Genomic DNA, 17,797 nt, shown 5'->3' with positions numbered 1-17,797 from the left:
AAAGAAAAGCATTGCAAGTCCCCTGACCCCAGTGCTTTTTGACACAGGCCCCAACTGATGGATAATACTCATATCTCATAAATGATTAATTATCCCACTTATGAGTTATCCAGTTTTGTAAATTTTCCTGCTTCCCCCTACACTGTATGCTAATCAATTATCTTCTCACCTTAAGAGATGTCACTGTCATACAATTGTACTTTCAGTGACAGAAAGCAGTGCTGTCCAACATCCCAGGATCCTTTACAGTGAGTGCAGTGAACTGACTGATGTCTCAGAAAATTATCATTACTAAAACTACCTACCTGCTTCCATCCTAAGCTTATGACCTCAAACATCAGATATCAGAGCAGTTTTCTTTCAGTTTCTTCGTGAACACTATAGGTTATCTCAATGGACGAGCAAAGATTTAAGTCGCAGCATTTGCTTAATTCCTACTATTTTTCAACATTGAGTTTGATATCATATTTTGATATTTAAATAGAAATGTTAGATCTATACAGTGCCAAAAAAGACTACCTTTCATGTAACAAAGATCACTTGTCTCATGGTCTAGTGAAGTCACGGATGGAACACCAGCTCTAAAGCGTTTTTGTCAATTGTTATCTCAGTTTTGTTTACACATTCTAATGCCAGTATTTCACTATATTAAATAAAGCATGTTGACATTCTTCATCTGTCTTCCAACCACCTGGGGATGATATTGCTCAGCTCTGGATAGTTGTGACACTTGTGCTAGCTGATTCGTCTACTTATAGAAATGTAGTATTCTAATGCAAACTTGAGAGTAATGTAAAATGGATGTTAAAATTCAGAATACGACATCATTTTTGATGAAGTCATTAAAATATCACTACTATTTTATAGCTTTATCATCAATGAAGTGAGGTCTGACAGTTTATGACAGTGAGGATCATCATACAAACATTCACATAGTATATACATGTAGATATTGTATGCATTTTCCATATCTATCTATATATTTATAAACATATATTTGGAATTTAACATACAGAATTACTGATTAATTCCATAGAAAAATAGATCATAGTATGTTGAAGATATTTTTTAGAAAACAAAAGAAGTTTGTCAAGGAACGAAGTCACGACACTGAGCTTAAATTCACTTAAAATCCTTCCATGAGAAGGGATACAAATTCGTGAAAATGCCAACATCTGTCAAAGAAACATAATGGCTAAATTACATAAAATAATACAGTCTCATTTAAGTCTAAAGACTCTGATGTTAAATATTTACTGAGCAATACAAGAAACTAAACCCTTGTCTGTTCTTATTATCATGTATATAAACATATTTTCCAAAGGTGACACTTTAAGGGACACTATTATTCATCTATGTTATCACTGGGTTTCTATTCTATACTTGACACTTAGTAAATTGATCCACATTTTAATTCACGTGAAAGTGCCCCGACTGAAATTAAGATTCTGACTCACTGAGGAAGGCCCAAGATCTTTTATTTATTAAAAGCTGCAAAAGATAGTGAAGCGGGAAGCCCTTGGTCGCACCTTGGGTAGCAGCAGTCTAGAGTATCTCAAGAGAAGTAAGTTGAGTTTCTTCAAAATTACTAGAAAGGCATCTTATTGTGGTAGTTGAGGTCGCTGGCTTTTCCTTTTAACTGGCACACCAAGAAGAAAACGCTTACGAAGCACAGATATGAACCGTCGACCTGGGTTGACAATGAAGCTTGAGAGAAACAAGGGCAATGCTGTGTGGGAGGGTGTGTGTGTAGCTGGGCTTTTGTGTGTGATCCTAATTGTACTGTGAAACCCCCACATGACATCCTGTTGACAGAAATGTGTCTGCAGCCCTCCTGTGACGAACCCTAACTTCAGCCTGTGCTCAGTTGAGAAAACACAGTTTACAGAATCCTCAGGTTCAAACACACCCAATCTCTAAGGCTAAGCTCTAACTTATTTCACACATTTAACAGGCTCCATGTCAATGCCTTTAACATTGCCTGGAATTTGGAGATAAGCCCTGGATTAGTCCTGCTTTGGTGTCATCGTGAAACCTTGTTATGGGGCTCAAGTTAAGTTGTTAAATATATTTCTCTCAGCTTAGTAGGGGAAAACCACGCTCTAACTTGCTACAGTACGGCGAGCTTTAAATCATACAAGCAAGGCAGGTGTTGTTGAAAATGGACCTGCAGGCCCCATCTCAATGTTTTAGAGAGGATAGGCTTATTTTGTGATGCTAAAGCAGTATTTTTCACCTGTCTTGCCTCATACAAAATACCTAAACTGCAAAATCCTGAGTGGGATATTGACTTGACAAAGAAATAACTTTTGAGAACTAGGTCAATTCTACTTAGGCAGATTTTTGAGGAAACCACATCGTAATAAAACAGAATTATTCATAACTACAAGAAAGTTTAATGTTTTCCTTATAACAGAATTTGCCCAAATTACTGTGATACATTGGTGTTTTAGAAATAGACATATCCAAGTGATAATCTACCTGTGCTGCTAACGTAGGTAAAATATTGCCATCCCTCATCTTTATTGTCATGTGTCATTATTCTATTGACACCGGGGATGTAAAATGTAGAGCAGGAAATTTTGATTAAGTCTTGTCACACTTTTATTGCCTTTGGCTGAGGGATATCTCAGAGTATCCATAAGATGTATGCTGGTGAGGTGCGAGGTCGCATGCTGAAAGGAAATAGGATGAGAAGACATTACTGAAAATAAAGTGTAAGACTTCAGAAATAATTTCCTCAAGGAAACCAACCTATTCCCTACATCTTCCCGGACTTTAAATTTGCTTAGCTTACTTGTTTTGAGTTTTAAAAAGTTTTGGGAAAAAGTATTATAAGATTTTAATTTATGAAATTACCCCCCCCAAAATGAATGCTGATACATATCTGTTGTACATATTATCTATCATCTATCATCTATCTATCCCTCTACCTAATCCCCATCTATGTATGTATGCTATTAATCACATAATTAATGGAAAAGCTATATAATTATATCTATTTTAAAAATATTAAAGTAGCTCATGCCTTAGGGGATCTGGAAGTAATATCAGCCTTAGGATCTCTTCCTTATATTTTCATGTTAAAAATCATTTTTGGAAAAAAAATTATCGAACATTCCTGTAAGTCTTCTTGCATAACACTGGCAAACATCAAGAGCTCCATTTTTGTTAAATTCTTGATATTTTATTTAATTGAAATGTTTATAATAAGTTAGTAATTTCATATGGAGGCTTCTTCCTGTTTAAGTACTCCAAAAGTTTCCAGAATTTATGAATTATCAAAATTAGTCATCACGTGTATTCCAGATGATGTTTCTAGAAATAGCTAATTGACAGATGAATGGAGAGACTAATAAATATGCATGTGTAGAGTGCATTTGATTAAAAATACATTTTCAAGAAGCTATGGAGATCATTTTAGAGGCATATGTAAGTATGTGGTAAAAAATGGCTATACAAAGCCAATGGCTGAACTGTTATTCTGTATCTCACCTTGTCATCTCACCCAGAGACTTCCTCACCACACTTTACTCATGAAGACATATACCTTCTTCTCATTGACAAAAATATGGCAGCGATAAAAAGTTAACCAACTTAACAATGTCATATAGTTAGAACTATGTGATAGGGTTGTAATACACCTAGGGTTGGTGTATTGTAAAATACACCAACTAAATTTATCGAAAAAGATGTTATAACCCACAACTTAAAAAGGAAAAAAAGGTATTTTTCTGTTTCATATGATTTCTTAAGATTATATAGGCATTTTAATCACTTATTCCTTTCAATATTTAAGCTTACATTTCATTTTTAAAAAATGTGACTCACACCTGGATTTTCCCCAGTGGACGGCTACCGGGTGTATCAACTACAGCCTGGGGCAGGCGACATGTCCAGAAGTCATTGACAAGACAAAGCAGATTTTTATGTGTGCTTTTTTTCCTGCTTTGGAATTTTTTTTTTCATTTTATTAGGACTTCTCGCTTGTTTGTTTTGGATTTTCAAGTTTTGTTGCATTGCTGTTGTTGTTGGTTTTGGGAGATAGAAGGAGAAGGAAAGGAGAGAGAAGATAATATTAGGAGGTAGAGGTGGGGCAGATTTGGGTATAGTTGAGAGAAGAGAAAGGGTTGTGATAAAAATGAACAGTCTCAAAATAAAATATATTATAGAATTAATAGATGATTTAAGTGAGCTCTGTACTAGTATTAAAATGATCACTTTCCTTAAAAAATGTTCAATAGTAAAGAGAAAAGTCACTATTGCTGTCCTAACTGCCCCATTCTGTTGATTGGCTTGTGTACCACACTCACAATTTAAAATCAGTATAGCAAAATATCTACTGCACCCAAGATAAGAATAATTAGAAAATAGGGAAATTTAGGTACCATTGATTCTTCTCATTTGTAGAATTTCAGTTGAAAATGTGTCTGAATATATTCCACAAACATGGCTCAAAAGCTGCATTATTTTACTGTAAGGCATTTCCTACTGGAATACCACAGGGTAAAAATCCCATTGTAATAATCAGTTGAGCAGGACAAAGTTAATTATGCAGAAAATTACCAGCACATATACTGCCTAATATCATCTTCCAATATCCAACCCTGAAGACCATTTACTTAGTTATATGCTACCTCAGATTTAATTGTGATGTTTACTTTTTAAAAACAAAGTTCTATCTTTATTTTAAAACTTGTAAACACAAGATGAGATGAAGGTGTCCACTTTGAAAAAGTTAACACTAATTATAATAAAAATCAAGTAATATGTTGTTAAAATTTAAAAGATAGTTTTATATATTCAACTTTATTCACAGGTAGTATGGAATATATACTGGTCCCAAAAACAGAAGAAAGAAATCTCTGTAAAATCCAACAGAACTGAGCAAGGTGGCCACTTACACCCGAAAAGAATGATGTTGGCTTCTCTCACTTTAGACATACAAAGCTCACAACCTATTTGTTTTGAAAGTCCTCCCATTAGCATTTCAAGACAATCCTCCTGAATATCAGCACATTAAACATTATTTTAAATAAGTTTTGAATACCGTGGGAAGACATGATGTCTTCTGTAAATGACACTTCAGTTTTATGATTATCAAGATGGAATTTTTTTCTGTGATGGAATGATGCATGTTAAATAAAGCAACTTCTTGTGGCAAACTACACCGTAGAAATTTATACTCACAAATAAATGAGTATCTTTAAAGTTCTTCGTGATCTATTTATACAGACCAAGAGGGGCCTTTCTATGGTTACAGTGTTAATTCCTTATTTAGACCAAGTATAACTTATGAGTTCCAACACTCAGGAGACATTTTTAATTTCCCCCTTGCATTATGAGCCTAATTTTGTTTTGCAAGGGTAGTTATTTAATTACTAATATAATATTAAAATATCATTAATATTTCTCTTATGCTGGTATATCAAAATTTTGTGGTAATATATTCGTGGCCCTTGTAATTTGTAATATTTGTGAAGAATCACACAAGATTAGCCTGAAGAATGTATTAGTTTAGAAAACAACAATCACAACACTATTCAGGATTTGAAACACATTCCGTAGACTTACATGAAAACCTCTCTATTGACATGTACTCCTAGTAACATAGTTTTCAGGTTTATCATGCCTGGAAGTAGATCTTGAGGCATTTTCTCAAGTACTGCCTGGTTTTCAATACAATGCCAAATATCTTTTCATTAACAACATCTTGGATGCTGGTAGCTTCTCATTATATTCCTTTTGCAATTGGCCAACACTTTTCTGAAAACATAACATATGTAAAACTACACAATCAACTTTCCAATGGGGTGAAAAAAGGCATCTTTCTCTTCCAAAAAAGCCCTTCATGATGGTGTGCAATTACAAGCTCAGACAAACAGTGCCAGTGCAGCTTACCTCTATCACTGAAGTCATCGACTAGAATGATTTCTGCTATCAGACTCTCCGGTGTCCGGTTGATTATACTGTGTATGGTCCGCAAGAGTGAGGTCCAGCCTTCGTTGTGAAATGGGATAATGATGCTGGTGTTTGGCAGCCTTTCAAGGTACATCTTGTGCTTACAGCTAGAGAAGACGGGGGAAGAAGAAGATGTCCAGTGTAAAACTGTAACACAGATCACACTGAAGTATATGCATTGTGTTATAGATGATGATAAGCTCATGGATTTGTCTAATATTTTCCAGCCAGGCATTGTGAATTATAACATACTCATCTCATTCATGAATCTCTATTTGATCATTCTTACTCTTACTTTAACCTAATATTTTGCTTCTAGGTGACTCAAATATTTCAAGATATTGAGATATTGAGCTCCTGATAAGATTCATAGGTCTTATGCATATGTGAACATGTGTCTGGGTATACCTGTGATGCTGTGTGGAGAGAAAGGTTGTGTAAAACTATGTACATGTGTGTAAGAGAGTGCGCTCACCTTTGTAGCACACGTGAAAGCCCAGTGTTAATGCTTGAATGTTCTCCTCTATTATTTTCCACTTAACCATTTTTTGTGAGAAAGATTTTCTTTTTGAACCTGAAATGTATTCTATTCCAAATATAGTGGTCGACCAGTGAATTCCTGATACACCTTTTACCACCCTCCCAGAACTAAGGTTAGGGGAAGATGCTACTATGTCCAGCTATTTATGTGGGTACTGGGGATCTGAACTCAGATCTGTCTTTGTGCTTTTATAATCAAGGCTTTCCCCCTAAGCCATTTCCCCATGCAGCCATATTTTATTTAATAAAAGTAAGTATAAATATCAACTATTTAAAATAATTTACATGGAAGATGTGATTAAAGTTTAAATGGGATTTGCATTTTTTCCAATTAACTTCTTAATAATTCTTTTAAATTATTTAGTTTTGGTGGTGGTTTGTTTTACTAGGCCGATGGTATTAATGACATCTTGGGAGAAGAAACTCTGTAGCTTAAATGTACATTTAATTATAAATGACCCTTTACTGAATATAAAGCACATAGACTCAATACCCAAAAAATGTCAGTATTACATTCTTTGTGGAGACTTTAAAAAGAATTCCCAAGTAGATTTGGATGATTTTAAAAGTAATGAAAAATTTGAAAATCAAATAAAGCAAGATGTGAACATGGAGATGTTGTGAAAACACAAAAATGATTGGATTGTAGTTAACTTGAAAGACAAAAACAAGAGGTGCATCAGCAATTTCTAATGGAACCAAGTGAGGAAAATGTCTTGCAATGAATGGATCTGGAGGGAGAGCCAGAGTAATTCTGTACATGTAGTTTTGACTTCTAAATAAAGTCAAAGGCCCAAAATAATTGTGTTTCCCAAAAACATATTTCCCCAAAAATAATGTTTCCATACATTAGCACTCAGGGTAATTGACCCTACTTCACACTCTACAGTGTTCCTAGAATGCAAATTACAGTTCCAGTAAAATATAAAAATTTAAACATGAAAACATTCTATTCATATCAACTACTCATTAATCAAGCGGTCTATATCATGTAGTATTCTCCAAACATCAGGCCCATGATGCTAAAATGAAAGCGGGTAGGCTTGCAAAATCTAATAAAAGCACAAAGTGGAGACAGAACTATGTAAGACTAACTTATTGCCATACAAACTTTCTCTCTTAAAAATATTTTCAATAATCTTTGTATAAACTCATATTATTACCATACATGAAAAATGAACAGTCACTCTCTATTTATTCATTTAGTGATTTATTGGGGGTTTGATATAAGCCAGAATCCAATTTGGAAATTGTTTTAATTTAGTTACCATAGCTCTGAGGAAATACCATGACCAAAAGCAACTTGGGTGGAGAGTATTTATTTCATTCACATTCCCATATAATGGTTCATTTTGAAAAGTAGGAGGGCAGAAACTCAAACACAATAGGAACATAGAGGTAGGAATTGATGCAAAGGTCATGGGGTGATGCTGCTTACTGGATTGTTCCCTCTGACTAGTTTAACCAACTTTCTTACAAAATTGAGGACTATCTGCCCAGGGACATCATCACTAACGATGTGCTGGGTTCTACTTTACCACTACTAACTAAGAAAATGCCATACAGTATTGCCTATAATCCAGTCTTATGATATATTTTAATTGGGGTTATCTTCTCTCAGATGACTTTAGCTTGTATTAAGTTGACATAAAACAATATGGAAAATTGACTCCTTGTCAATTTGACACACAAACACATCACTGTAAAGCTATAAGCTTTCTGTTTGAGTTGATCCCCAAGATTACACATCAATATTTACATCATAACATAAAACATTTTTACAAACTTAAAAAGCCCTCTTTAAAAACTCCAAAATCTCTTTTAACATCCAAATTCTCTTTTTCAAGACCAAAAGCCTCTCAACTGTGAGGTCCTAAAAATAAAAGTTTAACACTTTCTTATTTTAACAGGAAGAAGCAAGGCACAATCACAATAATATCAAAGCAAAACCAAACAACATCCAATATTGGGAATTCACTCATGATTTTCTGAGTTCTCCCAAGGATCTTGGTTTAGTTTTCAAGTTCTATCCTCTTTAGCATACACAGCTTGTCTTTTCAGCTCAGACAGGCACCACTCCACTACTGTTACTGTTCTTGATGGTCATTCCATGGTATCTGCATCACCGAAATGCTCTCTTGCAAAACTGGATTGCACTTTCATCAACAGACTCTCCTAAGATCTCTTCAGGTGCCAACCCTTCCTCAACACCTCTGTTGATCCAGGGTCTTCAACTTTTATAGAAGCTACAACCTTCACCACTGAACACTCTTGCCTTCTCACAGTATTGTACCTTAGTTGCTCTCCAAGACCCCTTCATGCCTTCAAAACCAGCACCATCTGGGTGACTCTGATTCTACCAAATTTAGCTGCTAGAGTAAGGTACAATCTTGGCCACCCCGTAATGTAGATCCTGTCTGCTAACTCTCAGGAAACACATTCAACATTTCACCTCAATGATGATGGTCTCTTTTTAATCAACCAGAGTTTCCTAGCTCCAGGTAACCAGGTTAAATTGCCCCAGTAAAGCAAAGGTCTTACTTTAGTGATTGTGGTCTCTTATTTATTGTGCTAATTCTTCAATTCCAGCTGACCAGGACCACAGAATCCTAATACAAAGTAGCAAATAGACAACAGCTATGATAGACTTTAAGTAATTCTGCCAGTTTCCTGTAAAACAGCTCACCTAGTTCTAAAATTCAATACTTTTTTCTCTAAAATTTCAGTACTTCCTCAATCCTCCCCAAAAGGACATGATCCAGCCTGCCACAGCAACGCCCCACTCATGATGCAAATTTCTGTTTTAGTTTAGGGTTTTTATTGCTGTGATAAAACACATGAGCTAAAACAAGTCGAGGAAAGAAATTGATCTCATTCAAAGTCCCATATAACAGTACATCTGCAAAAACAGTAAGTACAGGGCAGGAACCTATAGGAAGTAGCTGGTGCAGAGACCATGGAGGGGTGCTGATTACTATCTTGCTTCCTATGATTTGCTCAGGTGCTTTCTTATAGAGCCTAGGACTACCAGCCCAGGGTTGCCACCACTCACCAGGTGCTGCCCACGCCTCATTATGCACAAATTACAAAAATGTTCTATAGTTGGATATCATGGATTTTCTTAATCGAGTCATCCTCTCAAATGACTTTAGCTTGTGTCAAGTTAATGTTAAATTATCTACCATAGCAAACAATGAATAAAAGGCAGTCATAATAACATGAGAAATCCAAAGTGAGAAACCATGGAATGTTTGCCATACGATGTATACTGCAGATGTTTAATTACACACTGTAGGCTAGGATAAGATGGCCTTTGAAGCCGTGTGGATTGTCTTGAAATATGAGTATTCTAGCTCGTTTTTCTATTTTGGTGATAAAACATGGACTAAAAGCCACTTAAAGGAGAAAGGGGTTTATTCAGTCTACATTTTACATTCCATGTGCATGGAAATCAAGGCAGAAACAATACATGTCATGAACCTAGAGTCAGGAAGTTACATGGGGGTCATGGAGGAAAGTTTCACTGGTTCATACTACATGGTTCCCTTCATTTGCTTTCTTTCACAACAACAAAGGATCGCCCACCTGCCCAGAGCTGGCACTGTCCATAGTGTGAGAGCCCTGACAAATCAATCATTAATCACTTTCTTACAACTTAGGACTACCTTACTGCCCAGGGGTTGCCCTGTCCATAGTCAACAGAATCCATTCACATTAATCATTAATCAAGAAGAGATAATATATACATGCCCATATGTCAACATGAACGGAGAAAATTTTCATCCAAGGTACCTTCTTCCTAATTTTTGTTAATTTGACAAAAACTAACCCATGCAATTAAAAGTTGAAGGTGGCCTATGGAAGGCAGATTCAAGGTATATTTTCAAATAGAATTGATGTGGTTTTGTAAGTGGGAGAAGCAGAGAAGGAGAACGCTTATGTCCTTTGAACACAGCAGTGATTTAATTTCTTAGAGCAGTATTTCTCAACCTGTGGGTCGGGACTACTTGAGGTATCAGATATCAGATATCCCGCATGTCGGTTATTTACATGATGCTTCCTAACAGTAGCAAAGATAGTTATGACACAGCAACAAAATCATTTTATATCTGGAGTTATTACCACATGAGGAACTGTATTAAAGTGTTGCCACATTATGAAGGTTGAGATTCACTGGCATAGAGATTGGTGTAAGAACAAGATTCAGCCCCACATTTAAGCATCTTATGATCGAGGCTAAAGCTAGCAAGTTCTGCTTTGACAGTGAAGGTGCCAAAATGTCATGTAGTTGAAGAACACATTCGTCTGTATGTGCTATACAACAAGCTATCTTCTGTCTATTTTTCTATCTGTCTGTCTATCTATCTACCTATCTATTTATCTATCTATCTGTCTGTCTATCAGGCATCTGTCTAATAAGCCTATTCATGCACACACATCCCTAAATCTCTGTGTAGTTTAAGATGAGGATCTGTTTTGTAGGGTCTGGGGTATAGTACAGACCCTACAAAATCCACTTGCAGAGCATACATGAGACCTTAGGTTAAAACACAAGTTACTGTGGAAAAGAAAGCTATAGCAAGTATCTGTTGTCAAAGGATCTTAGATGGTGAAAGTATACCTCATGTAAGTCCTTTGCACTCACACTCTCAGGATAAGCTAAGTGTGCTAGTTAAATAAAAGCTCAATACTGGACCAAACACATTCACTCATATCTTTACATTGGGGGAACAAAATATTCTAGAAGCATGAATAACCTCTGGAATATAAGTCAACAAATGAAGAATGAGAGCTGAAGAATTAGCAATTATTTGATAGGGTAGCCCTAAAGCATGTTTTCTACCGTCTCACAGAGTTTAGCACATAGAGTTGAGCTTCACTTGGCCTCCAGTCAGGAGCAGCTTGACAAAGGACTGGCCTTTTTACTTCATAGTTCCCATCTGTGCTCCAAGAGTCTCTGTGATTATCTCAGAAAGAACTCTTCTAAAACTATTGCAGTCCGATTTGATTGTTTGTCTTCAACAGTGATTTTAATCTTAATCCTAGATATACTAAAATTATACATTTAGAAGAGGAAGTACTTGATTGCAAACTGATCAAAAATATTAAAAACATTTCATTTTGTTGGACTAATGGGTTTGAGATATTTTAGGCATGTTTACATATTAGATCATTAAGTAAGTTTGTGAAGTGATCATGGATGGATTCCATGACCTAGTTCCACTTTTGTTGTTGATGTTGTTGTTGTTAATTTTGTTTTACTATTTTGAAACACTTCACAGTGCTGTTTAAATTATCTAGAATCTACTATTTGTTTCTGGTTGGTTGGTGTTTAGCCTTTAAGTGCTGGGGTTTCAGAAGTTAGGAGCATTTTTTTTCTTTCAGCATCAATATTCTCTCTCTCTCTCTCTCTCTCTCTCTCTCTCTGTGTGTGTGTGTGTGTGTGTGTGTGTGTGTGTGTGTGTGTGTGCCTGTCTGTCTTTGCCTCTTGTCTCTGCTGTCTGCCTCTCCCTCAGTTGACTTAAAGCTCAGTATGTAGTCCAAGATGGCTTTGACATCATAATCTTCTTGTCTCTCACCTTTGGGGTAGAAATTATAAGAATGTGAGGAAATGCCTGACTTTCTATCAATTCTTTTCTTAATTCATGCTTTAATCAGTCTGTGCCTATAAAATGTGAGTATTGAATTTACTAAGTGTGTGTATATTATATAAAGCAATTTATGCTAAATAACAGATTACATGTATTTAAATAATTTTCTTTACATAAAATATTAATAATTGACCTTTTCCAATTAAGCTACATGACAAATTTATTACTAACTCATAACTGATGAGTGTTTCTCTGCTATTGAAATTATAACATAAATAAAATTATATAGGTAGAAATTTCTGTTTTGCTAATATTCTACCTAGTTATATATTAACTTGTCACAAGGTAGAGCCATTTGGTAAGGATTCACATTTGAGAAAATATGTTCATAACAATAGCCTATAGCAAGTTGGTAGCACATTTTAATTAGTAATTGATGTGTCAATTTTTGTAATATCATTCCTGGGATATTGGCCCAGGGTGTTATAAGAAAACAGGCTGAATAAGTCAGGAGGAATAGTTTAGGCAGGAGCATCCATACCTCCATGCCTTCTGGATCAGCTCCAGTGTCCAAGTGCCTAGTGTAACTTTGCTCAGCAACGGGGAATGATCAGGGAGTTGTAAGCTGAAAAAATGCTTTCCTCTGAAAGTTATAGTCATGTTGTATTATTACAGCGATAGAAACCTAACAAAGACAGAAATTGATGCTAACCTGTAGAGTATTGAGATGCCTAATCTGACCATATTTGGGGGGAAGAATGTGGTAGCATTTGGAAATGTGGGACGGAGAAGCCACTGGATGATCAGGCCTTAGTGAGCTGTTGGGGGTACTAAGAAGATAATCCTGAAAGCATAGAGATGGAGGAGCCCTGACTTGTGAGGCCTCACATGGAAGCAAAACTACTGGAGACATTTATAGAATATTTTGAGTTAGTAATACTTGGTTCTGGTCATCAGCTGATTGACAACAGACCAGCATCGCTGAAGTGAAACCTTTGATTTATTGAGAAAATTGATTGTGGTTAGGTGTAGAAGAGAAGTAGTGATAATTAGGATTACATAAATATAATGTACAGATGGAGCGTGTTTTCCTTATGTATTAAGCAACGTGTGTGTGTATGTATGTATGTATGTATGTATGTATGTATGTATGTATGTATGTATGAATGTGTGTATTTGTATCTGTGTCTGTGTCTGTGTGTTAAATGATGCCTGATAAAGAAAAGGTAGTTCTTTGGGGGCAATTCCAGTCTCCATTTGTCAGAATACCAGCAGCTCAGTTCAGTAGTGTCAGGATACCAACAGTTCAGTTCAAAAGCATAACCAAACACAAAATATCATGGTCCAGCAGAAACTGCCAGGCATCTTCCAAATATGCACAAATCACCAATCACCGGGAGCCTCCAACAAGCTTGGATGCCAGGAGTTCTCTGCCAGGCCTCTCTCAAGGAAGTGAAGATCAGGAAAGAATGGAGACCAATGATGAGCTGCACAGCTAGCTAAGAAAGTGCCCTGTCACTGTCCATTGGGTCCTATTTATACTCTCTCCAAACATCCAGTGTCCTCTCATGAGTCTTGCCTCCATCATGCGAGTCTGCTTCAGTAAAATATGTGAGTCTGCATCACATGACACAACCAGAAATTTCCTCTTCAATGGTGTTTGAAATTTTAACGTCTTTGGGATTTTACTGGGGACAAAAGAGAAAGGAAAAATTCTAGCTGAATAGCTATGTTTTGGGCTGGTTCATTTTATGTAAACTTAGTAAAAAACTGAAGAGAGACTCTTAACTGACCCCTGGGCTAGTGGTTGTGGATATTATAAGAAAGCAGTATGAGTAAGCCATGAACAGCAAGACAGAAATCAGCACTCCTTCAAGTCCTCTGGATCAGCTCCTGTCTCCTGGTTCCTGCAGTGTTTGTGTGTGTTCCTGCCCTGACCTTCCCCAGCAGTGGAGACTACCCTCAAAGTTGTGAGGTGAAATAAGTCCTTTCTTCCTCAAGTTGTTTTTGGCCATGATATTCTATCACAGAAATAGGAACCCTAACTAAGACAAGCAGGATCTGTATAGCCTCATTTTCATAATGTGTTATGACAAATTAAATTAGATAATGTGTACAAAGTACTAAGGACAGTTTAGGTAAGGCTTTGTTAACAGTATCTTTATTATAACAGACATATACACTATTTTGTTTTCCTTTTGCCTGTCAAATCCCCTATTGAATGAGGTAAGGAAGTCATAGAGAGGGACAGAATAAAGGCAAGTAGGAAACACTCAGGATAGAAAGAGAAAAGAATAAATTACAGCCTCTCCCCTTAAGGGTTCACAAGTTGGTGGAGAGGCACAGAAGATGACTGGACTTAAATGAGACAAGTGACATAACAAATAACGCACAGGCAATGAGAGCCCGAAGGAAGTGTGACTAAGTTTGTCTGAAAGGATTAGGGAAGCCTTTATAGATGGGTGTGTGCGCTGAAAACAGATCATATGATAGCTTGAAAGAGATTCTAAGGAACGTGGACATTTCCCTCCAGTCAATGTGAAATCCTTCAAATATTGTTAACCATGAGGAAGACAGGACCATGTTTACACATTCCTCTGACGGCAGGGCAGATGTTGCTTCAAAGACAAGAGAGACTAGACAGAAAAATTATGCATTATAATAGTTTGGCCAAAAATTAATGAGACTTAGATTCTAATTGCTTTTTACTTTAAAGAGAACCAGCCCGTTTGTAACAGTATTTAATTTGATAGAACTGCATTTAATTATTTTAGTCATTTTAGCACTTAAGCTTGTTGTCAGAAGATTAAATTCAACTACTCAGAAAAGATATTGGGTTTGAGAAGTCACTTTATGATGGGTCCTTTTGGCCTTGGTAGAAATATGATGCCAATGTGTTTTTAGCTTTACTAAGAATCTGGATGTTTGAGTTTGATGTTAGACTTGGAAGAGAATGAAAGTTTACTAAATGAGAAGACAGTGCATAGCTGTGACAGGGTATAGCTATGTAAAGAGCTGGGTAAAGGAAAGTTCAGCTACAGGGCAGTGGTGGAGCACAAGTCTCTTATGTCCAGGTCTCTGAGCTTATTCCCCAGATATATGAAAACTTGAAAAATAACAAGCTATTAAAACCAAATCAACTAAAATAAATTGAGTTTATGTCTACAAATATTTGGCAGGTTTGTTAACACAAGAAAATCAGCACAACTGAAAGCACGTGTTGGGTAACATTTGCAGGAATGTACGTTAAACGTCTCTAATGATTTGATTTCATTTTCTGTAGTGTTTTCAAGAGGAAATTAAGATGTAGGAATGTTTTAGGGATGGGGACATATCTCTGTTGAAAAACACTTTACATAATTGTATAGAAATTTATTTAAAAAGTTTAAATGTGCCAAAAAGAGGAAAAGAGTTTATATTCCTTAAAGTTTAGTGGAGAAAAACAACAAGTGTTGAAGACATTTTAAAAGCTGACAAAACTCCAAGTCACTCTACAAATAGCCTGCTAAGCTTTCACAGCCATGCAAATAAACATCGATGGCCAATTTCTTACTTTCTGTTTTCCTATAACAGAATACACAAATATTTTTTTCATAGCTTTTATATTGGCCTTGCAAATGTGAGAATATATTAAAAGAATAATTGAAGTCGCAGTATTGCTTACTTTAAAACATATTTAACAATCATTTCATTTATCTTCCTACTAACTTAGATTTTTTTATTTTGCCTCTTTTAGAGGAATAGCCATTAATTCCATAATAGGGATGCATCAAAACAATGTTTAGTGACAAATATATTAATAACTAGATGCTGGGTAAGAGGACTTGCTGACCCATTCTGAGGATCTTAGTCAGGTTCTCAGCACCCATGCAAAATGCCGAGGATGGCAATAGGCTCCCATTGTCAAAGGAACAATGCAGAGAGAAGCAGAGAGTGACTGAGAAGAATATAAGCTATTCTATGATGTCTGTATGAGCACCAACAGGTACAAGTACCCAAAACACAGGTGAGCTCACATCTCACATGCATTCAGCATGCACACGCACTCTCACACATGCATGCAAGTGTGTGTGTGTGTGTGTGTGTGTGTGTGTGTGTGTGTGTTTTATTTTTACTCATTTCAATTTTTTTGGTGTTTCTTGATAAACGGTCTCACCTTGTGGCTCATGTTGCCCTGGAACTCATTGCTTACCACAGAATGGTCATGAAGCTGGAGTTAACTGTTCCTGGATATTTTACCATTACTTAAGCTTCCTTCTTGATACTGTGGCTATGTTTTTGCACTTAGTTTTGGTAACAAAGTCAAAACTCTTCCCCTTACAAATTTCAAATCTGCTCTAGTAGACTTTGAGAACAATGTTTATATTCTAGTTTGTCTAGGGTATGACCTTAAGTTTCCTACTGATGCATAAATGCTAATCAAGAGTGGTATTAAGTAAATAACTTCCATGTGCCAACATTTAAAATACAAATATTTAAATAATAAACACTATTTCTATTTTCTATTACTGGTCTGGAGCTTACTTGCTGGAAGAAGGTGCCTGCTCACTGCAAAAAAGTTAAACTGTCTAACATTGTCAGCACTGCTCCCCATTTCTACAGATGTTCATGAAACTTGCATGACTCTCAAACTGGTAGTTAAATAGTCTGTCATTAAAGTGTCGTGTTGTTTTCTGCTTACAGCTCACTGGTCATAACTAGTCACAGAGCAATTATGTCTGAGATGTAATGTCTAATTACAGTTTGGTAGTAATATAATCAGAAATTTTTGGCAGATGACAGGCATCGTCATTTCCAGTTTTTCCTTTTGTCTCCTTTAAAAGTAGTAATAGAAAGTGAAATTGTTGTTGGATTATTCTTCATACAATTTATTCATAGACATAATTCACATTTGATATAATACCTTATTATTTAGTTGGAAGTTTTGAATGGAGGGGAGATAGAACACAAGTTGAGGACTCTTCCTCTCCAGTAAAGTGTACAATTCTTTGAAAAATGTCTGTGACTCCAATAACAAGATTCAAACAATAAAGAATGTGAGTCCATTCTGATTTATTTTGAGTTTCCTTTACTTTTGAGCATCATTGTCCTTTTAAGGCATTTGTATATTAATACACCAATTAAATTATATAAAGACTGCCATAATTTAAAGAATGGGGGACACATACTTATTTAAGGAAGCTAATTTCTACTGTTCTGACCCAACATGGCAGCCAAAAGCAAGTCGGAGAGAAAAGAGATTATTTCACCTTTTAGTTTACAATCCACTGTGAAAAGAGTCTGGGCAGAAACTCAAGCATCAGCTGCGGAGAAGCACAGCTCTGCAATTGCTTCTCTTGATTTTCTCCTTGCACAGGAAAAGTGCTGCACCCAAGTCAATCATTAATCAAGAGAATCCCCTACAGACTTTCCTACAGGTAATCTGATGGAAGCATTTTATCAATTAAGTACCTTCTTCTCATATATGCCTAAGTTTGTGTCTGTTTGATTAAGAACAAATCAGCACACATATTCTATCACCATTGAATGTGTTTGAAAAGAAAGCTTTCAGGAAACACAAGCCACCACAGAAGGCAATAGTTTGATATATGATCACAAGTCCTATGTTACTTTTATTTCACTATAGGGAAAGATCTACTACAGTCAACTCAGAACAGTTTACTTTGGCATGCAGTTTCAGAGGCTGAAGTATCTGGTATAATACC

At 36.0% G+C, this 17,797-nt stretch overlaps 1 protein-coding gene across 1 annotated transcript in view; it reads right to left on the bottom strand.

Moving 5' to 3' along the window:
* Galntl6 (polypeptide N-acetylgalactosaminyltransferase like 6) overlaps window positions 1–17,797 on the bottom strand; it is a 1,121,089-nt gene that overhangs the window by 600,590 nt on the left and 502,702 nt on the right. The window contains exon 4 of the mRNA XM_032919234.1: window positions 5,902–6,068. Coding sequence (XP_032775125.1) covers window positions 5,902–6,068 — 167 coding nt within the window. The remainder of the gene's footprint in view (window positions 1–5,901; window positions 6,069–17,797) is intronic.

Source organism: Rattus rattus, chromosome 13, assembly GCF_011064425.1.
Source record: "Rattus rattus isolate New Zealand chromosome 13, Rrattus_CSIRO_v1, whole genome shotgun sequence".
NCBI lineage: Eukaryota > Metazoa > Chordata > Mammalia > Rodentia > Muridae > Rattus > Rattus rattus.
This window is presented reverse-complemented; position numbering and strand designations above follow the sequence as displayed.